Source organism: Rousettus aegyptiacus, unplaced genomic scaffold, assembly GCF_014176215.1.
Source record: "Rousettus aegyptiacus isolate mRouAeg1 unplaced genomic scaffold, mRouAeg1.p scaffold_m13_p_4, whole genome shotgun sequence".
NCBI classification, from domain to species: domain Eukaryota; kingdom Metazoa; phylum Chordata; class Mammalia; order Chiroptera; family Pteropodidae; genus Rousettus; species Rousettus aegyptiacus.
In genome coordinates, this window is record NW_023416307.1 from 41,906,659 (window position 1) to 41,933,827 (window position 27,169).

The 27,169-nt window shown below is 36.9% G+C and overlaps 1 protein-coding gene and 1 pseudogene across 2 annotated transcripts in view; one reads left to right on the forward strand and one right to left on the reverse strand.

Moving 5' to 3' along the window:
• The window catches only part of SENP2 (SUMO specific peptidase 2), a 31,709-nt gene extending 13,804 nt beyond the window's left edge, over window positions 1–17,905 (forward strand). Inside the window, exons 8-17 of one of the 2 annotated variants that reach the window (XM_016159745.2) lie at window positions 773–867; window positions 1,420–1,471; window positions 2,156–2,219; window positions 3,853–4,029; window positions 5,399–5,530; window positions 6,434–6,637; window positions 7,038–7,117; window positions 11,746–11,830; window positions 13,296–13,391; window positions 14,858–17,905. In XM_016159745.2, the coding sequence (XP_016015231.1) occupies window positions 773–867; window positions 1,420–1,471; window positions 2,156–2,219; window positions 3,853–4,029; window positions 5,399–5,530; window positions 6,434–6,637; window positions 7,038–7,117; window positions 11,746–11,830; window positions 13,296–13,391; window positions 14,858–14,920 (1,048 nt within the window). In that variant the 3' untranslated portion in view covers window positions 14,921–17,905. Of the gene's footprint in view, window positions 1–772; window positions 868–1,419; window positions 1,472–2,155; window positions 2,220–3,852; window positions 4,030–5,374; window positions 5,531–6,433; window positions 6,638–7,037; window positions 7,118–11,745; window positions 11,831–13,295; window positions 13,392–14,857 lie in introns of both variants that reach the window. The other variant, XM_016159746.2, reaches the window with a different exon arrangement.
• LOC118601936 lies at window positions 7,642–7,761 on the reverse strand (annotated as a pseudogene).
• Window positions 17,906–27,169: the final 9,264 nt, after the last annotated feature.

The window sequence follows — 27,169 nt, forward strand, 5'->3', positions numbered from 1 at the left end:
TTCTCCTCCTGCCTCCCCTTTTCTCCCCTCCTTCATATACACATAGTCCTTGAGCCATCTTAGTGGATGCGTTGCACAATTGAAACCCTCCACTTTAGAGACAAGATTAAAGCACCTCAGGTAATAAGTATTTCTTATAAGACTCCTTGTTAATTAAATACTCTAATGATTTGAGCAAATAGATGAGAATGGCAGAAAGAATTGATGTTTGGCCTTATATCTTCTTGTAAACGGGGACAAAAACATGTGAGCTCAGGATTTAGGTACACTTGATAATTCTAACAAGTGAGAATACACAGAGGGGAGTCCCAGAAATTACATAACAGCAAGTTGAAGGTGAAAAAGTCACAAGGCTACTAGCTTGTTGAGTGCAGAAATAACAAAGGAATATTTGTCTGAGAATTTGAACTTTGATTGTGAACTTTAAAATTTTAAATTTTTTTTAGTTTAGTCAATCAGAACATTAATATTTTCTCCATTTTGACTAGCCACCGTTGAAAGCAGTGTATGCTTCACCAGCTTTATCACACTTCAGAGTTTTCAGTCAAGGTGGCATTGGGGTTGAGAATGTCCACTTTTCCAAACAGAATTAGGATTAGATTTCTTTTATTCTAGTCCCAGATGGTGCTATGTTGCATCCTCTTTCTTATAATTCAGTGTTTCAGGGTAATCAGTAATTCCTGTTTGGAGAAGCTGGTCAGACAGAGATAATGAGTATTTATGGTAGAGTCTTCTTTTGTGTCTGATTGTCTTTGCTTTTTGTGTTTCTAAGTTCTCAGAGGAGTCAAATGGACACATTAAAGACCAAAGGCTGGGGGGAAGAGCAAAGTCATGGAGTCAGAACAACTCAGTTTGTTCCAAAACAATGTGAGTTCCAAGATTTAGCCCTACTTTAATATATTGAACTTAGTTTATATGCATACGAAATTGAAAAATAAAATACTAGTACAAGATTGTATACCAAACTTTGAAATACCAGACCTGAGGACATTCGGATTTATCCAATGTAGTAGTTTAGTAAAAAAGTTATTTCAAGATGAAGCAGACTTATAAAATACCTCTTGATTATTATACCTAGCTACTATATATAGTAATACATATTTTGTGAGCCTAAAATTAATTTCGTTATATTCCCTATGTTAATTTCCTTGCATTTCTCCACTTGCTGTCCATTAAATGATAGCTTACCAAATGAGCGGATAGCAGTCAATTTACACTAAAGATAATATTTAAGAAAGCAATTTTTTCATCTTTAAAAAACAACTTGATTTGTAAAAAGGCTACTGTCTTTGGAATTGATTCTACCATTTCAAAGTAAGTCAAATGTGTTGGTGCTTTAAAAACTACATGAGTTGGAATTCTAGCTATATTATTGATTATTAAAGGAAACACTTAATTTTTTCTTTGCTACCCATACAGATAGAGTTGTTGAAACAAGGGGACCTCTATGTTCAGTGAGGAGTGAAAAGAGGTACATGGTTCAGTTCATTCTGAGTTTTCTTTTGTCATTATTTTCTTACTTGATAAGCTATATGTATGAGTCACCATGTCTGAGGAATTGTGAACTCTCCTCAGCTCTGGTAGCTGGTCAGCATATATGAGTACTTAGGTAGCTCTTGTTTTTGATACCCGTCCTAACTTGGGAGGGTGCCTTTCTCTCATAGACATTAAGGCTTGAAAGATGCAAGTGCCACTTAAATGAGTGTGAGTATGGTGGACATCTCTAGTATATGAACAGAGAAGGCAGTTCTGTGTACCTTAGGAGTTTGGATGATAGTTCTATATTTATAGCACAAAGTTGAGTAAAATATGGCCCATGGGCCAAATCTGGTCCACCTGCCTATTTTGTATATAAAGTTTTATTGGAATGCAGTTATATATTTATTTATTTATATACTGTTTATGCCTGCTTTTGAACTATACATTGAGAAGATGTGACAAAAACCATTTGAGACCTGCAAAGCCTGAAATATTTACTACTGAGCCTTTTGAGAAGAATTTTGCTGACCCTTTCTTTAGAGGACTATAAACTCAAGGCAATTTTTGTTTGCAAATTATTAAATCTTATTTCTAAAACTAGAAAATTTTCTGGTTATTTCTTACATGTACCAAGTTAAAATCATCTAGTCTGTAATTTCTATATTTTTTTCCTCAGGTGTTCAAAGGGGAAAATTTCTGATACAGAGAAGATAGTTGGAATCAGACTTGAAAATGAAGGTGTAAGTAGAAACCCCAGTTAAATTTTATATCTTTTTACTCTTTCACATGACTTAGTATTAAAATTTTGATGCCCATGAAAAATAAGAAAGTTGTTATAAATTACTTTGATTTCTAATTCTGTTGTTTTCTTTGAAAAAGCAGCAGGCATTGAAGATATACAACTTTAGCTTCCTTCTGAGTTGCTGGATTTTTATCTCTGTGCAGTGACCACCTTTGTAAGAGAGACCAGTTTGCCTCCATCTCAGCCGTTACCTGAGAAAAGATACATATTAAGGACTTTATTTTCAGAGTCAAAATTTCAGATTTACTTGAAAATAGTATTAATCTTATGCTTAATTGGAACGAACTTTTTCTATATAAGTATCTGGATAAGAAGTGTTCGACTGATCTCCATAGCAATGCCAACTTTTTAATAACATTCCATATCCAAATAATAAACATTCCATATCCAAAAGAAATCTATTCCTAATTAAATGTAAACTTGAAATTTTAGATTACTTAACATTTTAGATACATACAAATACCAAAGCTTAGGAGACAAGTTTGTGTTAAGTACAGTATTTGTTAGATCAAGTTTCTCTTTTCCTATTAGATTTCTTCATAAGAATTAGTCTTCAAGCGAAGTCATAGTCTAAATCCATGGTATTAAGTCATAAGTCTTAGAACGTTCTCTTCTCTAATGTACCCCATTTCCAGTGATTCAGAGTGAAGCCTAATTATAGTTTATCACTCATGGAACAAAAACTGAAAGAAGAGGTCAACTAAGCCTGAGAAAGGACGGGGTAGTGGTGGTGGCGGCGGCGGCAATAATTTGTTACCTGGCTAAAGACTACAGTCCTGCTTCAGTCCTTGCTGAACCCAAAAGCTTTGCTTTCTGCAGTAATGGGGAAGGGCCAGCAGCTACTCGTTTCTCAGGGCTGGTATACCTGACAGTTAGCTAGAATAAAGAGTAATGGTTAAGTGTGTTGAGAATATAGTTCTAGTTCAAAGCTCTATTTCTAAATAAATTTTCTAATTTTAAAATAGTTTGCCTACCAGATTAAATTCAATATTAACTGTTACAAAGGGTCATGATAAGGAAGGATCTTATCAGAGTTTCTGGAATACTGCAGAATTCTGCTTGTTGACCTGAATGATGGTTACATAGGTGTTAATTTTATAAAAAATAAATGACACATTAATGTTTTGTGCATTTTTCTATAATATATAACTACTTTTTAAAAAAGAAGAACAAGTTTACTTAGTATAAAGGCAGCAGGAGTTTATTTTGTGTGATGGAATTATGGATAATATTTTTTTGTTGTCTTAAAACTTTAAATTATTTTCTTACTATATTGTTTTTAATTTGAATAAGAGAACTGAAAATACTTTTCTTGCTACCTTCAGGGAAAATGATGAGTGTTCTGTTAAATGATTTCTAAGTGAGGTGTCTTGTGAGCCTTAGGTCTAGAACACTTTTTGGTCCCTCTTGAAGGGAAAGGCAGATACATTAAATCTGTTTACTCATTTAGGAAATTGCTAATTCTCTTCTCTTTCAAGATAATGGCACTGTTTTATATTTCATGTATTAATGTATGTTTATATGTACAAGTTTCAAACACGTCAATAGAATTTAGAAACTTTCTCCTTCAGAGGAGGGGACACCAGCTGGAACCTGACCTATCTGAGGAGGTTTCAGCCCGACTTCGCCTGGGCAGTGGAAGCAATGGCTTACTCAGGAGGAAAATATCAATACTTGAGACAAAAGAAAAAAATTGCTCAGGCAAAGAGAAGGATAAAAGGACGGATGATCTTCTTGAACTTACAGAGGTATTATTTCTTGTGTTGATCAGAATAAGAGACATGTTTTTAAATAAGCTAACTTATTGAAGACTTGAATGACTTTTTTGAGTTGCTTCCCCAGGCTAGGGATGTTTATATGAAGGAAATCAGGCCTAAGGGATGCTTTTAGTCACTGGCTTTATTGATCATTGATGCTCTGTAAAGGTGGCCTAAAGGATCAGAGTAATGTTCGACAAATGTGTGTAGACATAATTGTCACATATCTTAGAATACGCTGAGTTCTTCGTAGAATCTTTTTCTAGCCTTAAAATATTTTAGGTCACATAGTATGGGTTTGGCATTAGGAATGAGTTCACTGCAGGTTTCTTTTAAGTAATTATGGTTTACTAAAATGTCCCTTCCATTAATTATTGCATTGGAAAATAGTAAAAATTTAAAGAAAACAAGGAGATGAAGGTAGTTAAAAAAGTCTCGTTTTAAAAGTATGCCAGAATCTTGGCTCCTTCTCCATTGCTGTCTTACTAGGTGGTAGTCAGTCCTATTCAGTGAATATCTCTTGAGCATTTACTACATATTGGGCATGCGGGTAGAGAGAGAGAGCCATAACATTAAAAAATTGTGTGCAGTGGAAAGCAATATTAACAATATTTGGCTGAAATAATTTCTCTTGGTTTATTGATTGAGTCTTATCGCTTAAATATACATTTATTTACATACTTCTTTAGAGTAATGAAACTCTGTTCAGTACAGACTCAGTTGCTAGTCTGCTGCCTAATGTTCCACTTTCTGTGTGTTTGCTTACTTTCATGTCAAAAATGGATATTATGATTTCTTAGGTATCCTAATTTTCTTTGATGTATTTACATAAAAGTTTAGGAGGGGAATGAGAATAGTATGAAGATACTTTTATAGTATTGCGAAAGGAGCAAAGGCTAGGAAGTTAGATACTCCTGGCTTCAAATCTTGACTTGGCCTTTTAATAATCTATGACTTTGAGCATGTAACCTAAATTCTATGGGTGTTACCTCTTCTATAAAATGGTGATGATATTTTCCCCACAAGCAGGGATTAATGATGTACTTCAAGCATCTGGTACCATGTTTGGCTCAAAGTGCTTAATAAATGGTAGTGGGATAATTGAGAATGTACTTTATATGTAAATATTTATTTCCAGAAGCTAATAATTCAAGCGATATTTTTTCTGTAATCATTAATAAGACTCCTTTGGGGTCTAAGTTTAAATCTTTTCATACATCAATTTAGTAGTTCTTGGTTAGTATATTTTTCTCAAGGGTCAGGTATTACAAAGGCAAAAGTCGCTTTTTTCAGTCTCAGACTTTAAATATCTGATAGTGGTTCTATGTTAAAGTAGCAACCTCTGGACTTTCTAATTCAGGACATGGAAAAGGAAATCAGTAATGCCCTAGGCCATGGCCCACAGGATGAGATCCTAAGTAGTGCTTTCAAATTACGAATCACTAGAGGAGATATCCAGACCTTGAAGAACTATCACTGGCTCAATGATGAAGTAAGTTGTTCCCGCCCCCCCTTTTCATATCATTATGCTTAACCATTTAACGCTTATAAACCTTGGGTGCCACTAACCAGTGGAAGGAACAGCCAGTGATACTTTTATTTTAGATGAATTCTTATAGGAGCCATTTTATTTTGTCAATAATAAAGGCATATATTGATCACTATATGTATATTTTGATTTCATTTGAGTGATAACTGTGAAAATTTGCCTAATTGTCAGTTTGTATCCTTATATATTTAGCTAAAGCTAGCTTTTAGTTCTTGCCAGTTTTCCAGTTGGTCCTTTACCCAACTGCTCAGTCCGTGCATTTTCTCCTCTTGCTTTCCTTCCTCCTCCCACCATGACTAGTGACATATATACACATTTTTGTAAAACTAGAATGTTTTGTTTCACATTATAAATGTAACATTTATTATAGAAAATTTAGAAAATACCGGAAAAGTGAAAGAACGATATTGTTGTTCAAAAGCACCACCAAACATTAACAAAATATTAATTTTTTGGTGTATTTCCTTCCAGTTAATATTTTTAAATTGAGGCATAATTTGTATATAGTAAAATTCACCTCCAGTTAATATTTCTGCATATTTTTTGTGTGATACAGTTACATACACCTTTTCATTATTGCATACTTTCCCCTCGAGTTCCTTCTCTTAGCTCTCTTACTAATATGTTTCAGAAGTACAATTTTATTCTTTTTTAACCCGTCCCAATTTGCACTGATCATTTTTTATTTTCCATCTTCTGTTATAGCCCTTCCTTTTATCTCTTCTCTAATACCTTCTCTTCTCTAGGTTTCTTATCTTTTAATTCATCCTAATTCAGTTAGGTTAGAAATTTAGTTTTGATAATGTACTTGCCGTGTTCTGATGTTTTCTCTCTTGGTATTTACAGGTCATTAATTTTTACATGAATCTTCTGGTAGAAAGAAATAAAAAGCAAGGTTATCCAGCACTTCATGCATTCAGTACTTTCTTCTATCCCAAGTTAAAATATGGGGGTTACCAAGCAGTGAAAAGATGGACCAAAGGGGTCAGTCTCTTTGAACAGGAACTTATTCTGGTGCCTATTCATCGGAAGGTACATTGGAGCCTGGTGGTGAGTTGAGAGAGGCTAATTGTTAGAGACTGCGTAATGAACATTTTCGTAAATGTCAGGAAAGGCTTTTAGTACACACAGTTATCTATTAGTTTTGTTTACAAAATTATACAGGTTAGTTGTAGAAAAATAAAGGTTTTAGAGGAAAAAGCAAAAAAAAAATCTCATTACTCTGAGAGGACCACTGTGGTTTAGAGATTTAAGTTTCTAAGCCTTTCAGTAGGGATAGAAGTATATAATTTTATAGAAATGAAGCTCATATCATCCATATTTTTAAAAATGTATCTTATAAATCCATGTTGGTACATGTATTGATGTTTTAAAAGATGCTTTTCCTTTTAGAAATAAAGTTCTCACTCCTATTATGGTTGATTCTGGATGTTGCATTTTTCCATTATAGGTGATAGACCTAAGAAAAAAGTGTCTTAAATATCTGGATTCTATGGGACAAAAGGGCCACAAGATCTGTGAGATTCTCCTGTAAGTAAAGACTAAAAAACTTCACTGTTGCCTCTCTATCCCCTTGTTAGGTGATCTGTCTTCTCTCTAATCCTATAAGGCTCTGGTGGGTGGTAGTCTAATGTCTCTCCAGGTGTTTAGGCCTTGACTTGAATACATCTTTTTGTCTAAAAATAACCTAATATCTGATCTTCACTAATATGTCATATTCAGTAGCACCACTGAAAACAAATTTGTCATGTGGTATAATATAAAATTAATCTCATTAGAATCCTGTGGTTTGAATTAGATTTCTTTGGGATTGATGCATTATTCTGAATGTTCTAAAAAACTGTTAGTTGAGGAGTATTAAACCCACTCATGTCTGTGCTTCCTATGATAGTCAGGTTCATCTCATGGAACCTAGAGGTAATTTTTATTTTTTTATTTTTATTTTATTTTATTTATTTATTTGTTTATTTTTAGGTGAGGCAATCCTTGTTGACCTCACAGATTGTAAGGACCTTGTCAGTTTATAGTCGCTTATTATTTCTTTTTATTTTTTACACTTATAGCACCTGGTCTTCCTTGGTGGTCTCCCATCCAAGTACTAACCAAGGCCCGACCCTGCTTAGCTTCTGAGATCAGACGGAATCGGGCTTGTTCAGGGTAGCATGGCCATAGCCTAGAGGTAATTTTTAAATTAAAGCATATAGTTTGTAGGCAGCTATTTTAAGTAGTAATTGCTAGAAACTTGCCTTTAAAGCATAGCCACTCATTAGCTATGTCAAGTAGTGACATGAATTTCACAGTGAGGAAGTAAATTAGTAAGACAAGTTAATTCTGAACCTCTGCTGCTCACTGGAAGCAAATGCACATTCCTGTTTTTAATTTTAGTGAGGATATGGAGATAATTTTAATAGGGATATTTTAGTAAGGAACTTGTTGAATGATAGGAAGAGAAGTTGTTAATAATTAGTTCAATTCTATTTTTTAATATTATTTTAGTGTATTTTTATTTGTGAGTGTTTATCTTGAATAAAAAGTATAGAGAAGAAATTTTTTTAAATCAAGTTACACCAAATTGTTTATAAAGCAGTTATTTCCTTCTAGTCTTTTGTGTTTAAGATTTCCTTTACTACATATAAATGATACGTGTGTGTGCATATATGCATACTTATATATGATCACATGCATAGAAATATTTTCATTGGGATTATACAGAGTTTTATATGCTGCTTATAACAGGGTACCAAAAAACCCCATACTTTTATTACATTCATACTATTTTAAGTATGAAGAGTTCAGTTCCTGTGGTTATCTGAGGCCCACTCCATTTCTTGATATCCCTAGTTCAGCTTTTCTCAACTTTTTCCCCATTATTACCTCCATATCCTCTGCCCCTCAAAAAAATTAATTTCTCTATTACAGGAGAAAATAATACCTAAGAAATAAGACTTCTCTTTTTCTCTCTTCCCTCTGTCCAGCTTTAGAGGGCTACAAGCCACTGAAATTCCTAAGATTTTTGCCTTCCAAGAACCATTTTGCACCCCTTTGGGGGTGATATTGCCAGACCCATTGAGAGGCGTGCCCTCAAGCAATGCTGGTTTACCTTCTATTCAGATTAGGACGAGAACTGAGATGCCTAGGTTAAATTTGGTAATCCTTTGGGAATTTGGATAAAATTAAGTACTCAGTACTTAACTCTGTATCTCCCAAGAGTAAGGAAGTCCTCTTACCATAACCATGATGCCATTATCACACTTTAGAAAATTAGCAATTAGTGGCACGTTAATACATGGTTCATTTTCTGATTTCTTCAGTTAGCTTTTATGTTTTTTTCCCCCCAGTCCAGAAAGCCACTCAGGGTTCATGCATGTACATAATGTCTTTAGTCTCCTTTAATTTAGAATAGTCTTCCTGACTTGTTTTGTTTTTCACAGCAATCGCTTTTTCTTTTTTTAAGAGTCTAGGCCAGTTTTCTTGATTTATACCTGTTTTTTTAAAAAATTTGAAAAATTTTTAAAGTTTTTTTATTTTTTAAATTTTAATTAGTTTCAAGTATATAGTACATAGGTTAGACATCTATATAGCTTGTAAAATGATCCCCCCAGTTGTTCCCTCCCTGCCCGACCCTCCACCTAGCTAACATATTAATGCTAACTGCATTCCCTATGTCGTGCTCCCAATCCCTGTGACCACCCATCAGATAATTCGTACTTCTTTAACCCTTCAGCCCATTCTCCCAGCCTCCCAAACCTCTCTTCCCTCTGTCCAGCACCAGATTGTCCACTATATTTATAAGTCTGTTTTTGATTAGTTTGTTCTTTTTATTCTTTAGATTCCACATTAAGTCTGTCTCACTTAAATACCTTCTAGGTCCATCAAAGCAATATCTTTTTCCATCCCCTTCCTTTTCATAAGTAGAGCTCTTGTTTTCTTATCCTTTCAGCCACTGTAGCTTTGGTTTGGAGCACTTAATTCTTTTCTATTTGAGGTACTTATTGATTGGAATGTAGTTGTTACCATTCTTTATTCCTGGTTTTGATACATGTTTTTTCTTCTTAAAAGAAGTCTCTCCAGCATTTCCTGTGATACTGGCTTGGTGGTGATAAATTATTTTAGCTTATTTTTGTCTGGGAAACTGTTTATCTGTCCTTTAACTCTAAACGATAGCTTTACTGGATAAATTATTCTTGGTTGGGTCTTCATCCTCTCGAATATTTTTTGCCAAGCCCTTCTGTCCTGCATAGTTTCTTTTGAGAAATCAGCTGCCAGTCATATGGGTATTCCCTTATAAGTAATTATTTGTTTTTCTCTTGCCACTTTTAATATTCTTTCTTTGTATTTAACCTTTGGCATTTGAATTATGATGTGTCTTGCTGTGGGCCTCTTTGGGTCCCTGATTTTGGGAATTCTCTGAGCTTCCTGAGATTTTATGTCCATTTTTTTCACCAAGTTAGGGAAGTTTTCCGTCGCTATTTCTTCGAACAGCTGTTCAACATCTTGATTTTCTTATGTTATGCTGATCAGATGAAAATTTGGAGCCTGAATAGTGTCCCATATCCTCCTTAAATTATTTTTATAGCCTTGGCATCTTTTTTCTTGCCATTCTGATTGAGTGCCCTTATTGGCTTTCCTGTCCTCTAGATAGGGCATTTGATCCTCTTCTTTATTCAGTTTGTTTATTCCTTTGTTTATTCCATTTGATATACTTTTCATTTCAAATAATATGTTCTCCATTTCAGATTAATTCCTTTATACAATTTCCATTTCCATTTTTATGTTTTTTATCTCTGTGTTGGGTTTCTCTACATTTCCCAAAAGTTCACTGAGCATCTTTATAACCAGTGTTTTGAACTCTGCATCTGTTAGATTACTTGACTCCATTATATCTGGATCTCTGTTTTGTTCTGTCATATGGTTTCTGCTTCTTTGTCTTCCCGTTTTGGCTGCCTTTCCATGTCTATTTCTATGTACTAAGCAAAGCTTCTAAGTCTCCCGGTCTTATTAATGTGTATCTGTGAAGTAGGTGTCCAGTGCAGAGTCCTGAGAGAGGAGTTCAGCTGCAGGCCAAATTTAGGCTCTACCCCTCTGGGGCCACCTGTAAAGATTCAGCAAGTAATCCACAGATGCTGTGCTTATAGTTGCCTCAAAAAGCCACACCAGAAGCCGAGGCCAGCAGCTTCCACCAGTATGAGTCTCAGCAAGGAGCACCTGACTCACTGAGGATATATCTGGATGGGGCCACGAGTTGGGGGAGGTGGAGATTCAGGGAATTTTCTGGGTGGAGCGACCTCTATTATTCAGTTTGATGACGTCAGGGGTGTGGTGGGCTGTGTCTGGTGCACTGGGAAAGGAAGGGCTCAACAGGGAACAATGGATACTGCTGGTACTTCTGTACAGAGTGAATATCTTCTGGGCCCTCACTCCAACAATGTCTCCCTGTAAGTCCCTGGTGCCCGCTGTGTGCAGCTGAACGGGCACTGATGCTCAGAGCAAGCAGGTCCATCCCTGTGAAAATGTGCTCACACACAAGCCCCATTAAGAGGCATCTGCCACTGCTACTGCCTCTATCTCACTCAGCCACTGGAGACCAGGCAGCCCCATGTCCTCGCCCTGTCCTACCTCCTGCTGATGCAGGGTGATTTCTTGAGTTTCTCCCTAGTTGTGTGGCTTGTTCATCCCAGGCACTTTTACCTGCTGGTACTCCTTGTTTCCATCACAACTTTGATTTGATCACCAAAGGGATGAATTGAGCCTCTATCATCTACACCGTTTTTTTCTCCTCCCCTATATCTGTTTTTAAGTGAGAAAAAGCAAGTTGTAAAATGAAGTACTTTTTAAAATAAATTGAAATGTATGTTTTTAAGTTGTGTGTTTAGAGGTAATAGAGAACTAGAGGAATACATAGCAAACTATTAACAGTAATGCTGGAGTGGTTATTATGGGGTCTTTTGCATTTTATATTGTGTATGTTTTAATTTTTTAAAAATATGCGTATAACTTTTATAAGAAGGAAAAAAAAATTAAAATTAAAAACCAAAAGCTAAAGGAGATGGATTTGAGAATAGTCTATCTTTTAAACATTACAAAGTCCTTCATAATCATAATGTCAATTCTCCAAAGGAGTTCATCAGTATATTCTTTCTTTCTTTTTTTTTTTTTAGTCAGTATTTACAGGATGAAAGTAAGACCAAAAGAAGTATTGATCTGAATCTTTTAGAGTGGACTCACTATAGCATGAAGCCACATGTAAGTGATAATCATCTATATTTCAAGCACCTCATTGCATTTCCTGTCATGAGCACATCATTTAGACTTGACTTCCTGCCTTTCCTCACACAGTCACACTTAGGCGTGCATTCTCCTGAAGAGCAGATCCTAAAGAATGATCTACTACTAAATCTTTTAACCAAGATATTTGTTTCTTGGCTTTTATCTTCTTAAATTGTAGATATTACGTATATGCTAGCATGTCTCTCACAAAATTGAAAAAAAATCTCAATAAATTCAAGTCAACTATTTTTCTTGGTCGGCCCTAATGTAAATTTAAAGGTCTTGTTCAAAACTTAACCTGAGAATTTTGCATATTTAGGTCTTAAGGGTCCCACCCATGAGTCCCCAAGAGTCAAGCATGCTGTTTGTGAGTGTGCTTTGGATCTTGCCAGATTTGATTCTCAAACACCTTTGAGTCCTAATGGCTTTTTAAAAAGTAAGCTACATGAATTCAGTTTTAGTTGACTTGTATATGGTGGCTCAATTATTCAAAAGCATTTTCATTTCAAAGTTGAATGATTGGAAAGGGTAAGATTTGAAATTTCCTGAGGAGAACACAGATATAAGAACAGTCTGTTAGGATGTATACTATGTTCTGGGAAATGTAATTTAAAAAAAATTCTCTTTGTATATTGGAGCCTATATAGTTCTCTCTACTCTGTGAGAGATACTGGGTTCTGGAGAAGAGCAAGAGGTACCTACTATATGTAGGGGTGGTGCGCATGTTTAAACAATCTTTTTTCACAGTATGTTGTCATCTAGTATGTTTTCCAGCAGTGAAATCACACTCTCTTATAATCTTATTATCTTGTGCCAGAGTGTGTAAAGGCTAGGCCAAAATTAGGGCCTGGGGAATATGTGTTTACCTTATGTGGGTTAGGAGTCCACTGACTCTGCCTAATGATAGATACCCTTTGCCTCAGGACTGAACTGAGCAATCAAGGCAAGATTTCCTGATTGGTTAAAGCCTATTGAGAGATTTTTTTTTTTTTTCCTTTCTGCTGCTTGTAGCTGTAGGGATTCAAAGTGGTAGTCTTATTTTTCTGGTTAGGAAAGAGAAGTTTAACTCTCCAATATCGAAGTAGGTTAGTCTTCTTGTAACCCTGTTTCTGATTGAGCCACAATTAGTCCTTTTCAAAATTTATAAATTTCTGAAATAACTGACTAGAATTTCTGTTCCTGGTAATAAACCTTTCAGTTTGGTTTCTTTGTATGAGAACTCTCACTTTGCTTTTCTCTTTCTTTCTGAAAAAAACATTTTCTGTGAGGTCACATACTCCATGTCATAGTTAGGGTTTTCTATCACATACAGACAGTGTGTGTGTGGTGTACCACATTAACATTTACTGTTATAATATTGTTTATCTACAGTAATATTTAGAAAAAGTCAAAGGAGTTTGCATTTGATGAAATTTTGCCCCTTCTTTTTTTGTAATTTTAGGAGATTCCTCAACAGTTGAATGGGAGTGATTGTGGAATGTTTACTTGTAAATATGCAGATTATATCTCTAGGGACAAACCTATCACATTTACTCAGGTGAGTAAAAAGACCCTTCCTCATTCACTTTTTACTAAACAAGATAAACTTTGTGCATGTTACCAGTGCCTGGCACACATTAAGATTTTAATAATGGTAGCTGTGCTATTATGGTTATTGCTGTGACACTTGTCACTGCATCTGCTCTTAAATTTATCCTAGTCTTTGGTGACTACTGGGACAGTTTGTATATCTGAACTCCAGTATTCACTGGTTACTGATATTTTTAGCCAAAGAAAGGGGCATGCCAGAATATGTAAGAGGGAGACTTTGTGAGAACGTAAGCCACAGGTCTAAGATGTAACTGTGAATACTGCTTTTCCTTTCTGTTCTGGTTTTTACTGGTTCTCTATAGCACTGCATTTGAGGGAAGATTCAAATATATTGGGAAGTCTTGAGAATTTTTGTGTATAATAATGGCTTCTCAACCTTTTTATAACCTAGGACAACCCCAGTTAAAAAATATTTTTCTTAAATAAACTTCATTTTGAGGGCTGTTATCTACCAAACTGTACTTATTGAATGGCAGGACTGATAACCCCATTCTAAGCTTTAGAGCAACATGAAATAACTAAGGCTCCTATGCTGAATTAATATAAATTCCAGTCTAAAATAAAGGCACTTATTGTTTCTGCAGTTTTACTAAGAATGTGCAATTTTTAGTATATCTTTTGAGCTATTTAAAATAATTTCCCAATCCATGTATTGAGGCTTTTCAGGCGCCTCCTGGTAGGAAGTCACGAATTTATAGTAAAGTGGTATGACTAGCTATTTATGAAACACCAAGAATACTTCAAGGGCATAAGCTTCTGACTTCATCAAAAACAGGACTAGTTGAGTTACAGGTGATTTTGGATTTGTCTTGTTGCTGCTTTGAAATTTGGCCCATGGAGTGATTATTCGTTAAAGCAGAGTAACGTGTTAAGCAAAGCATCTCATTCTTTGATGCTTCTAAGTAACAAGGGGTTATTTGTTTTCTGAATATATTGACATGAGATTTGAAGAGAAGTTATTATTTGAACAGTATTGGGAATGTACAACATTTGATAGAGAAGAAATTTTTGGATTTGTTTTTTTCTCTATTTAAATAGAGTTCATGTTTTTCTCATAAAAATATCAGAATGTTAATTTTAGGATGTTTTAAAAATATATGTAAGTAGGAAAGTTACCTGTTGTGCCACCATTTGGATATTCTCATTTTTGGTACATGTTTTGTTATGAAGTTGTTGGACTCTGTTGTATAATTCTGCACCCTGCTTTGATTTTCCTTAACATACCAAAATGCTTATGATACATATAATGAGAAACATAAACCTTTTTATGGCTTACAAAGTCAGAACATGATGTAAAAAAGTCCAGGTACATAAAGGATATGGACATCCTACTTCACTTATGTGGTTACACCTAATGGGTGTTGACACTGTGCACATTAATGTGTAATATTATGTGTTTGTGGATTCTTGCAGCACCAGATGCCTCTCTTCCGGAAGAAGATGGTGTGGGAAATCCTCCATCAGCAGTTACTGTGAGAATGCCACGCCCACTCCCTCAGCTGCTGGTGGTTCTTTCACGGATGGACATTTCCATATACCTCATGCTTTGTGGGTTAAAAAGTCCCTGCATCACCTCTGTTCTCTCACAGGTACTGAGCTGTCAGAAGTGCATGAAGGCCTCTCCCTGCCCCTTAGTCCTGATTTGGTATGCGGAGGGCTGCTTGCAACCCTGTTTGTAAGGCTGTGCCTGCTCAGAGCCCTGGACTATTCAACCCACACAAGAACAAACGCTAATTAATACTTTTTTTTTAAAAAAAGATTTTTTTTTCCCTATGAATGTGGAAAATGCAGGATTTATTTTATGATTGTTTTTTCTGTGTGTTTGTTCACGTGTATTCATTCGCTCACTCATTTGCAAACTTAATGGGCAGTGGCTGTTTTCTGCTGCTCTTTTATGGTTAACTCTGAATTACTTGTTTGAACTATTTATTTCTGAAAAGAATGTTAATCAAGCTGCCACTCCCTGCTGAAGATCAGGAGGGAAACCAGTTGGGGGGAGGAAGGAAGTATTAATTAACTTCTCTAAACGCTGGAGCAGTAACTGCCAACTTGAAGCTGGAGGTCTTTTTTTGAGGCTTGAAAATGCTGGGAGAAGCACTGTGGTGTAGGCCTCTGATTGCCTTTCAGAGGAAATCTGACACTACAGCGTTGGCATGGTGTCATGGAAAAGTGGAACTGTGGCCAAGGAACTCTGGCTATTCAAGCGTCTTCAGAAGAGAGTCGTGGTCATCCTAAAGAGACTTCCCTTTCTGGAAATGAGTTGACTCGGCTACTCTTGACTCTGGATTTGAAGTAACTGTAAACCCTAAATCTTCATTTTCGTCCCAGATCTGGTTGAATATAAACCTCAGAATTGGAAGGGCTGCCCTGAGCTGTTTATTTCAAAAGATACTATTTCAATTTAAAGCTATTTTTCCTCGAAGTTTTTTTTTTTTTCTATATAGAAAGCTGAAATTAAGTTTCGTGCTCATTAGGGTTTACATGCCCCCATTCCGCCCCTGCTGAAATTTGTGGAAGAAAATTTAGTACTTGGGTCTGAGGTTATCAGTTATACAATAACCTATTTTGCATATGAAAGTTTGTATTTAACTTTTTTGTTCATTGAAATCCTTACAGTGGTTACACATTTTTAATTTCAGAAAGTTTAGAGTTGGTCAGAACATATTTTGCAAGATCTAGTGCCTAGTGTTGCTTTTCCGATGTAATAAAAGGTTGCCTGGCAGAACCTGAAAAGTATATGCTGAAATAATTTCTAACCCTTTCCCTACTTAAACCTCCCAAACTTGCCCTGGTACACAAAAGCAAGAGGTAAAACCAGAAAAATTGGGCATATGTCAGTTATGACTCAACATGTCTGCTATCTGGAGGACTCAGGCTGCTGATTGCAGAGGCATACTATTGCAGTGAGTTTTCCCTGAGACGTGTGAAAGTGTTAGTATAGAACTTGGGCCCGTGATGCGGATTGAAACTGCTGTGCCTACTCAATGGCCAAACCAGAGGATGTATGCTTAGGTGATGATTAATGAATGAGCCAGTTGTGCTATGTCTCCCTCAAACTCGTGCTGCACAGAGAACTCTTCCTGTGGCTTCTGTTCCTTTCCTGAGGCTGCTGGAGGGGTGCCAGTGAGTACTGGGATCAGGCAGCTGGCACAGCCAAAAGAGAGGTTTACTGGGTCAGCATTACATTAAAAACCTGGTTCCTACCTGGCTCTAGTAGGTTTCATATGAGAATGTAGTACCTTGGTTAAGATTTGTTCCATGTTGGGTAAATCCTTTTAGGAAAGGCAGTTTGTACTCTGCCTGAATGAGTGAGGCTTAGGGTTAATGTGTTTGTATTACATTATAAGTATTTGAGGGGCTTCATAGAGCAGCTTTCACTGAGCTTTCCATTAATGTGTATTCTTCAGGTTAGTTCTTAGTAATCTCCCAGGATGTAATGAGATTGATAAGAGCAGAGAGTTAAGTTAGAGAATGGCATTCTACTTAACCCTGACTTCTTGAATTTAACGAAATGTCACAAGCCATGCTTCTTTGGGCACTGACATGTTTCTCTTGGTGCAGAGAAACTTGCTGGTAATAGAATTTTTGTATCTCAACAATTTATGAGAAAAGCAGTCAGGTGATAAAAACAGCTATTGATTTTATCGGTAGCAAATTATCAACATTAAAGCCAGTGAAATAGATAATATATATATGTGTGTGTGTGTGCGCGTATGTGTATATGTGTGTGTGTGTGTACACACACACACACACACATATATATAATTTTATTATACTAGTTTGGGGTCTGAAAAAAAGTGAAGTGAACCATTGTTCTTTTTTAGTAGACAATCTCTCTTAAAGGTTGGTAAGATGAAAAAAATTGTCAGTGAGCAAATGTCTTTCTCATGCTTGACCTTGTACTAGAGCCAAGATGTGAGTGGGAGAGAAACAGACTCGGGGCTTGTGGAAGATGTTTGGGAGAGCCCCATATTCTACCTCAGTTAACTAAGGATGATCTCTTTGTCTTCTGAAACCTTAAGCACAACTTGGGGAATGCCATGTTGAATGGTGGATGTTTGTCTGCACTGTGAGGAGTTGCTTGGTGCTGGGACCAAGGTGTAGGTGTGGAGAGAATGTGTCCTTGGAGATATATTGAACCTCAGATACAAATAAATAAAACAAGGTAGAGAAATTTAAGTTTGTAATAACCTTAGTACTGTAGTTAAGCTACATTGTTTAAATTGGCTTTTGTGAACTAATTGGGAACCTAATTTCTTTATGATAAGTTTCTTTGAGAAAAATTCTAAGCACCCAGTTTTCAAAGTTTTGGTACTTGTTTGTAAGTTGGGGATCTAGCTGGCTGTATTGCTTTGATAATTTTTTTCTTTAAATTTGCCTAATATATACAAGGAAAGAGTCTGGGTGTTTGAAATAGGTGTTAACTTTATCTATTTACCAATAAATTCATCTCTAATTCAATGGCTTTCAAATTTTTTTGATCATAACTCATAGTAATAAATGTATTTGATATTGTGACCAATACACACATACATATATATTATGTGATTATATATGGACACAAGTTTTACAAAAACATTTACTACCCTCTGAGTTTTATTTCGGTTTTTAAAAAAACGAGGGTTGGGACCACTGAGTTGATTTCTCAACCCTCTAACGGATAGAAATCCAGTTTGAAAAAACTGCTCTAAATGAACTGATAGCAAGATGCAAATTATGTTTAAAGTTGAGACTACGAAAATGTAAATGTGGGGCTATTTTGGGATGAATCAATCTAAATCTAGGAAAACAGGCCAGAAGCTTTCAGATGTCACTGGAAGTATGTGGTTAAGTAATCCTTGTTCTTTCCTCCCCCTCTTTAATTCCCCCCACCTCCCAACACTTCCACCCCTGACCTATGGATAGTGCCAGTTTCCCCTTAAGAACTGGATCTCTGAAGATGAGTTCTCCCACGTGCTCGTGGCATGCACCTACAGCCTGGCGTCCCCACGGCCTGGCACCCGTGGCACACTCAGGGGGCCTGGCACACCTGTGGTATGGTCCGTAGCTCCAGCTGGGGCACAAACTTAGGACCTTCTGCATGTAAAGCAGACGTGCTAACCACTACACTATGGAGCCACCCCAAGTAATCTTTGTTCTTTAGGTTTTTACAATGACATTTCTTAAAACATGTGAAGTAAAAGTCCTATTACTTCTATGTTGGATACAAAACAAAGGGTTCTGTGGCCCAATGAATGTGTATACCATGTGATACATAGCAAACATTATAACAGATTAATGTATTAACCTAGCATCTTGGAAAACTTGGACATCGAGTCCTTCTCTTTGCAACACCTATAGAACTGTTGTATAAAAACACTTTGGAAAGTGTCAGGAGAAGCAACAGAGTTCTTGGCAGCATGTACCTCAGATATGCAATGGAGACGCACCCTCCCCACCCTACCCCCCAAACGCACATACTGCCTCCTTACGGGCATATGGCGATCATAAAGTCTGCGGTCCTACTTATATTTTTCTTTAATTATATCTGTAATAGGTGTTCATAGTAGAAAAATAAAATACTGCTAAAAGGTAAAGAATAAGAAGTTTTTAAACTCACTACCTAGTTAACTCTTAATATTAACATTTTGGTATAAATCCTGGCTTTTGGTATATATTCCATGTATGTATGAATAAGTGTGTGTGTTGTGCACGTTTGTGCATGTAAATTGTTATTAACAAACAGACTAATAACGGTATATATATATATATATATATATATATATATATATATATAGCTGAATAACTTTCCCACTTAATTTATCTCAAATATATTTTCATGTCAATAAATAATTGACATTTTTCCAGAATATAACTCTTACATGATTTATTTAATCCAGTATTGTTGGATGTACCATCCTACACAGTTTTGGGGTTATTCTCTTAGAAATTATTAGAATTAAAATTTCTGAGTAAAACTTACATATATTTAAAAAATCACCATTTATACTTTAACCTTTATGTCTCTAGCAGAGGATGACTGTATCTCCATTGATTTTTTAAATACTATTTTTCGTGTGCAGGTCTTCTGGATAAGTTCATTCTGAGAGAATCTCATTTTAGTGGACAATTTTATTTCAACTGCTTTGAAAAAATTTTATGATGGACATTTTAAGACATAACACATTCCCCTTTTTTCAGTAGTTATTAAAATGTGGCTCATCTTGGTTCACCTTTTGTTTCAGAAGGGAGGAGAGGATCTGGAGCATTTTAAAGAAAAATCCTGATATGGCATTCTACATATATACATAAGAATTCCTCCCTAGTGACTAAAAAAAAAGCCCGTGTCATTTTCACAGCTGACAACATAAGAATTTGCTAGTGTCTTCTAGTACTCATTTCACATTCAAATTTCCCTGATCATTTCAAAAATACCCTTATAGTCTTTTAATCAGGACATAGATAGTGGGCTGGCTGCATGATAATTTCCAAAAACATTAGTCCATGTCTTAATCCCTGTTTTAAAACCTGTGAATATTTTTTTCTTTGACAAAGAATGAATGCTGCTTTCTATGACAGGAAATGATTAAAGACCTTGAGGAACTTATCCTGTACTATCTATGTAGGCCCTCAGTGCAATCACATATCTTATGATGAGAAAGTTTTGATATAGAAGAGGAGGCATTAAAATGGGCTTAGGTAGTGGTCACGTTTTATACCCATTTTTTGTGGGGGAAAAAATCTGTTCGTGTCTAAAACAAAATCTGGAAAAAGACGCCCATATATTGATAATGGTTATCTGGACAGGCTCTCTTAACTATCTACTTTATAAGCTTGTGTTTTGGAGTTTTGTATTTTTTAAAACAAAAAGAGGAGGGAAGCCTGGAGCCACGAAAGCTGGAAGAGCCTTCAGAGGGAACATGGCCCTGCTGACACCTTGATTTTTGGACTTCTGGCTTCAGCACTGTAAGAATAAATTTCTGTTGTTTTCATCCATCAAATTTGCAGTACTTAGTTACAGTAGTCTCAGGGAAACTAATACAGGGTCCGAATAGTATATACAAGTTGCCTTTGGTTATTTTATCTCTTGAGTCTCTCATTCAATAGTAGTCTCCCTCATACTATCATTCTTAGAGAGACTGGGTTTTCCCTTGGAACATCCCACATTCTGGCTTTGGCCTTAGCTCTTTGGTGGTGGTTAATGAGTTCCTCTATCCCTTCTATTTAAAGTAAACTGGTGAGTTTGATCTAGAGGCTTGATCAGATTCAGGTTGAATTTATTAGACAGAAATATGTCATTAGTGGACGTACTGTATCACATCACGTGGCCATAATGTCTGGTTGTCCCACTTAGCAGTGCCAAGATTGATCAGTGGTTCAGGCCATAACGGTTCCAATTCATCTTTCTTTCCTTGGTTTTAAATTTAATTGATGATCCATTATTAAAGAGGTACAAAATGATAATTTTCTAATTCTGTCATCATTTAGTGTTCATTATTTTGAATTCTATAAAAGAAAAACAACTTATGAACTATTTAGTTATCCTGAAATATACTTCATATAGAAAAGAATAGATGATGTTTTGTTTTGTTGTGTTCTTTTTGATGTTCAAATTGCCCCATTATAAATTCCAGTGTCCTTTTGACAGAACCCCACACATCTGATTTTAATAGTTTACTTCCTTCACCAGTATGATAAAGGGTCATCTTACATATTTCCTGTCCCAGACCTGGAACTGGCCATTTATTAAAGGATTTCTTTTAGTGAGAAATTTTAAAGACCAGAATTCAGGCATCATCAATGCTGATTATTATTACTGGGTGCTTCTAGTCCTTTACAACAGATTAGGAAATACTTTTTCTTCAAAGGAAAAAATGTTTTACTGATTCAAATGTACTGATACAATTCAAATGTAAGAGCTTAAAGTTTTTCTTGGTTTTATACTGTAATCTTGAAAATCTTGGTTGCTAACAACACAATTATTTGTTTTACACTACAGTATGCTTATAATAATTTGAAAATCAGTACCAGCATAACAACTAACAAAGCCATTAAATACACTTCAAGATTTCTTTGCAATTCTTTTCGTTCTTTGAATCTCTATATCCCACTAGAGATTCACAGTGAAAATAGCTTTAAAATTACTTAAAGTAATTTTTCTCTGTGTGATTATGTCATCAACTTGATACATAGTTGATTTGTTTTTGGTGTTTAGGGATTTGCTTTTTACTTTTTTTAATTATGTAAAACACAAGTATTAGTCCAAGAACAAAACCGTGGAACCAAGGTATAGTTTTGCTTGCTTCACTGTTCTCTTTCCCTATGTAGATAACTTTTTATTAGCTTCTAACCACCTCCTTTTTGAAAATGTAGCTAGATACATATCTATTCATATTTCTTATACTAAAGACAGCATATTAAAAACACGTAAGCTTGTTTTTTTAAAACTTAATTTATTCTGGATGTTACGCCTCATTCTTAAATTCTTTTACAGCTTCATAATAATCCATTGTTTCAGGGTGCTGTGGTTCATTACCAGTCCCCTCAGGATCAATGTTTAAGCCGTCAATCTTTTTCTGCTACAAATGATGCTGCAGCGCATGTGCCTTGTCATGTTACTTTCTATTTTTGCTAACATATCTTTGGAATAGATTCCTAGAAGTGGAATTGCAGAGTCAAATATCTAGCATATGTAATTTGCCAAATTCTCCTCCACAGGGGTAGTATTATTTATATCACCTCAAAGTTTCACTTGCAAAGCCTGAAATATGTACTCTGACTCGTTACAGAAAAAGGTTGTCAACCGCTGCCCTACAGCATCGCAGTCCTTGACACCCAGCCAGCAGTGAGCATCGAAGAGGTAGTTTTTAATGGGCCAGGCCTACCAGTGGCACAGATCACTTCTGTTTGCATTCCTTTGGTTAGAACTCAGTCACCTGTCCACATGGTACTGCATGTGGATTAGGAGACAGTCTGGTTGGCTACCTAAAAGCAGCCATGGATTTTTGTTCTGCAGCTAGCACTTCGCTATGATTTTTTCTTCCCTATTTATGACACTTTTGGTGCTTTTTTTTTTTTTTTGCCTACTGCCCCACATACATTTTACACATTTTTGGTCTTTGTTAACATAATATGTGTTTGGGAACTTTATTATTATCATTACTCTGTTTTGCTTCCTTTCTAAGGATAATTTTTGATATTTAAATTGGTTTCAATACTCACTTTTAGTCTTTTTTTAACATGAATTTTATTTGGTTTTATTATTGATAGTTAAAAACATTTTCACATACTTGTTTTCTAGAAGAGCATAGGAGTACTCATATCTGAATCCTTGCAAATATGAGAATTTTTCTGAAGTTTTCACACATGAAACGTAACTTGACAAGGTATAAAAATTCTTGAGTCACAGCCCTTTTTCTCCTTAAAACTTGTTTTCTGACATTTAGTGGTGGAGCGGAGATATCTGAAACTACCTTGATTTTTTCTGTTTTACAAGTAACTTTTCTTTTGATCTGCATTCTATGAGAATTTTTATCCTATCCAAAAAAAATATGCCAGAATCTATCTAGATCTGAATCTCTATTTTTGTCCAGTTGTGTTATGATACTGGTTTATTGCTATAAAAGCCCTAAGAACAGTGGCTCAAACGAGACAGAATCTTCTCTTTGGCACCAATCTGAGCCTAAGCAGTCCAGCTCTAATACAGCAGTGTCATAGTGTCACGGGCTATCCTTAACAGTGGGCCTCCATTTTGTTTTAAGATGGCTGTTCTAGCTTCACCATGGCTCTCACCTCATCTGCATTCCATCCAGTGGGAAGCAGTGGGTACATCCTGGAGATGGCAAGTATGTATTTTCCTATCTTTGGGGCGGGGGGGGGGTGGCGGGGGTGGTGGGGGCTGGGGAACTAGACTGTCATGCACAGAAGATTTCCCACTCCAGTTCTATATAGCTTGTTGTTATTGTCAGCTTTTTGGCATTTAGTAGTTTTTTTTCTTAGTCTGTTTTGGGTGCTCTTAAGTTTTCATCTTTTTCGATGTTGTGTGAGAGATTGTTAAAAAGGAGTGTTGAAGGCTGCTAGCCAGAAGGCATTTTTGACTTGAAGGTCCCTTCTCTTATACTTAAATTGGAATCAGAATTTTTTGTGTTCCAACTTTCATTTTACAGATGAGGAAACAGGTCTCCAAGAGGCTGTGATGTGCACAGGTTATATAGCTAGTATACAGGCGAATGTGGAGAAAATTTCTGGGCCTGGGCTTTCTCTTATTTTCTTGATGAGAAAGTGAGACTCTGGTAAAGGGAAGGGAGATCTGGTGCAGGGGCAACAGGTCTGCCCTGGGGTCATGCAGAGCTCTGCCCTGGTGTGCTCCCTGCACTGCCTCTTGCTCTGTTTCTTGAGCAAGGCTTTCCAAGCCTACCACCAGTTACTGTGGCTTTTAAAGGTGTATGATACAGGAGCTGGAGGCTGTATTCCTTCACAAATGATTTTTAAGACCTGAGAGAAAGCAAGTCCTGGAGATGAGAGATGGTGATTGGAGGAACTGAGAGCAGATGAGACCTATGTCTTCAAACATTAGGAGAGTTGTTCTAAGTAAGACACCATGTACGGGTAGTTGTAGGGAGAACAGATTTCAGGTCAGCGGAAGGAGGAACTATGAGACTGGGCTGTGTGAAGACCTGCCTGCCTTAGGCACCATGTTGCCCTTTGCTGGGTGGAGTGATCAGTTGGAGAGATCCTAGGCGCATTATTCCGTATTAGGAAAGTGGACTGGAGGACCTCTATGGTCTTTATCCAGTACTGCTGTTCTATGAATCCAGAGTTGAAGATGGATTTTTCTGAGTTCATTGAGGGTAACTGGAGTCGTTTTGTAACTAGGGGAGAATCAGAGACATTCATGAGTCATGGAAGTCTGTGAATCTTTCATAATTGGAAATTGTTGAAATTACAGATGAATTGAGAAAGGGATCAAATTGAGCTTATTTTTTCATTTAGAGTTTGCCCTGATTACTAGAGGTTATTGGAGTCAAATGGGAAGGCTTCACTCTATTGTCAGACACATCTGAGAGGTCAGAGGCAATGCCCTAAAATTCACTAGTGGGAGCAAACCAGGTGCCTTGGATCTATGACCAAATCATTGCTTTTACAAGAAGCACTGAGGTTAAGCTGGAATATAATTTCGTTCTGTGGGGTTTTCTCCTCATACTAGCTTTCAGAACTATTAAGAACACTCATCATGGCAGAAAGACAGTGACTTTATGTGGCTGTTGTGAACTAGAATAGAAAATTAACCTGTATGTGGGGTAAGTCTTAAATTTCAGTTCATCAGCACCTTAAGGGGAATGCGAGGAAATAAAAGGCAGTAGCAACAACTGATAATAAACAGCAGAGAAGTTTGCTAGCAGCATCACTAGACATTATCAGTAGCAGGCCAAATAAATTTCCATTAGGCTCTAAGACATTGAGAAATTTGGATGCATGTACAATTTAGGCTAGTCTCTATATACCTATAGTTGTGGGCTTTCTTCATAATTGTTAACATAGGGATACCTCTATTTCCCACTTCCTTCCTCAGGGATGTAAGAATACGACTAGGCCAAATGCTTTTCATAGTCCTCAAGTCCTTGTCCCATTTCTGCCTACTCAGTCACTGAGTCATTCAGATCCCAAGTGAAGCCAAGTTATCAATTTTCCTTACTTCTGAAGTTGGAAGTCCAGTGTTTTCTCCCACCTTTTCCTCCTGTCCTGTCAAAATGCCCTCTTCCTATCTAGAGCTAATCATTTACTTTGGTTCTTTGTTGAAACCCCTCCAAGGAAGCAGTGAGGGGCTTTTTGAGTCATGAAGGCTAATGAATTTCAAACCCATTATTGATTTAGGTCTCCATTTAACAACTTTTTATTTTGCTAAAATCATGTTTAATTAGGACGTTCTGGGATATCAGGATGCCTTGTCAAGATAGGAAAAGTTTGAGGTTTATAGAAGAATACAAATTGTATACCAGTCTGAGTCCACATGGGGTGAACAATGCACACACATGAAACTTTTCTTATTTACAGTAAGATAGGATAGGATTATGTCCTGTAAAGGATGGTCTCCTACTCTTGCTGCCCTTGGGAAGCTCAATAGAGTTTGAACCCAAGTGCTAAATAATACATTCCATGGGGGTCTCAGAAAACAGGTTTTGAGAACATCTTTGCTTTAGGAACAAAGCCAGCTGGTCCCGTTCCTGTCTTCTATGTCTCCATGTGGCTTACCCTTCATTGCTGCAACCTTAGGACAACTTCTGAGTGCTTTGTACCAGTGTCAGTCATCATGTTAGCACTTCCTCTCATACGTTCAGAGACAAGTATTTTGGAAGTGGAAGGTTTAGGAGCTAGAGTTAAATCCCAAATTCTGCCATCTGGAATAAAGGCCAAGGAAGGAAAGCTGAGCAGCAGAGCCAAGAGGGTGCATCTTTGGAGGTTCCTATGTCTCCCCTCCCACCCTGATTCCTCCTCATCTTGACAGATTAATTACCAAGCCCTTAGACCTCTCTTTAAAGCCCTTCCTTTGGAGATGTGTTGTTCCTGTCTGTTCATCTGACAGGCATACCTCAACCAGGGAACAGTTTTCAGTAATAACCCTGGTTGTCAGGAACTCTATGGCTTCTCTTGAGCTGTCAACCTATGGTTAGTTTCTCCCTCTGAAGGCAGTGTGGGCTTGAGTCCTATGTGGGGGAGGAGAGACGGTGGAGGCATAGGTACTGGGCGTTTTAATGGCCACACGAAGGGACAGGCTGGCCTGCTCATATTCATGCCAACCATACAGTGAGAGGAACAGCTGGCATCTACACACCATAAAACTTTCAAAGTAAAATCGGCATCACAGAAATTGGAAATGGGAAAATCAAGACTAGGGATGGGACATCAGTGAGGAACAAATTTTAAGTGATTTAGGAGTCCTCAGAGTTTGTTAGAAGGGGAACATGGCTATTTTGGAATCCCATTAGTTCACCTCTGTCTGTCCCTGCTGTGTTATGAGTAGTCACAATCAAGTATCAGCTCTTTATTCCTAAGATTGCTTGGACTTTTAGCAGCTGTCTCTGATAGACCCCACAGATCTAAGAACACCGGCTTGTAAATGCAGCAGGACCATTCTCGCTCACCTTTCTCACAGCTTGTCTACAGTGGGTGTGCCAACTACAGCGGCCTCTTCCCGCCCCAGGCTGACCCCGCCCTTCCCTGATCTGGAATAGTTTCAACTAGGCATCTGTGGAGGGCTGAAGTACCTCTTTCCTTGAATTGTCAGGCATATTCTCCCTCATTCTCTTACATAAAAAATAAACTTTCCCTGGCCAGGCTTAAAGTTTGTTAAAGACAGAGTCTGGTCTTACGTAGCTTGGTATGCGGTCAATCCATCCCTCTGGTTCTGTGGTTCTCAAACGTGTGGGAATCACCTGGAGGGCTTGCTGAAATGGACTGCTGGGCCCCACCCCCAGAATTTCAGATTCAAGGTAGACCTCAAGAATCTGCATTTCTAACCAGTTCCCAGGTAATAATGATGCTACTTATCTGGGGACCACACTTTGAGCACCACTGATCTAGTTTAGCTTCTCCCAAAGACCTTCCCGGAGAAGCCACTCTCCTCAGCATAGCTTCCCAGTCCTGATTGTACATGCTGCTCATTTTCCTAAGTCCCCTCAGAGCTGGAACTCAGGTGACTCCCTCGGATAGGCAGTGCTACTAAAATAAGAGACCAAGACACCAGGA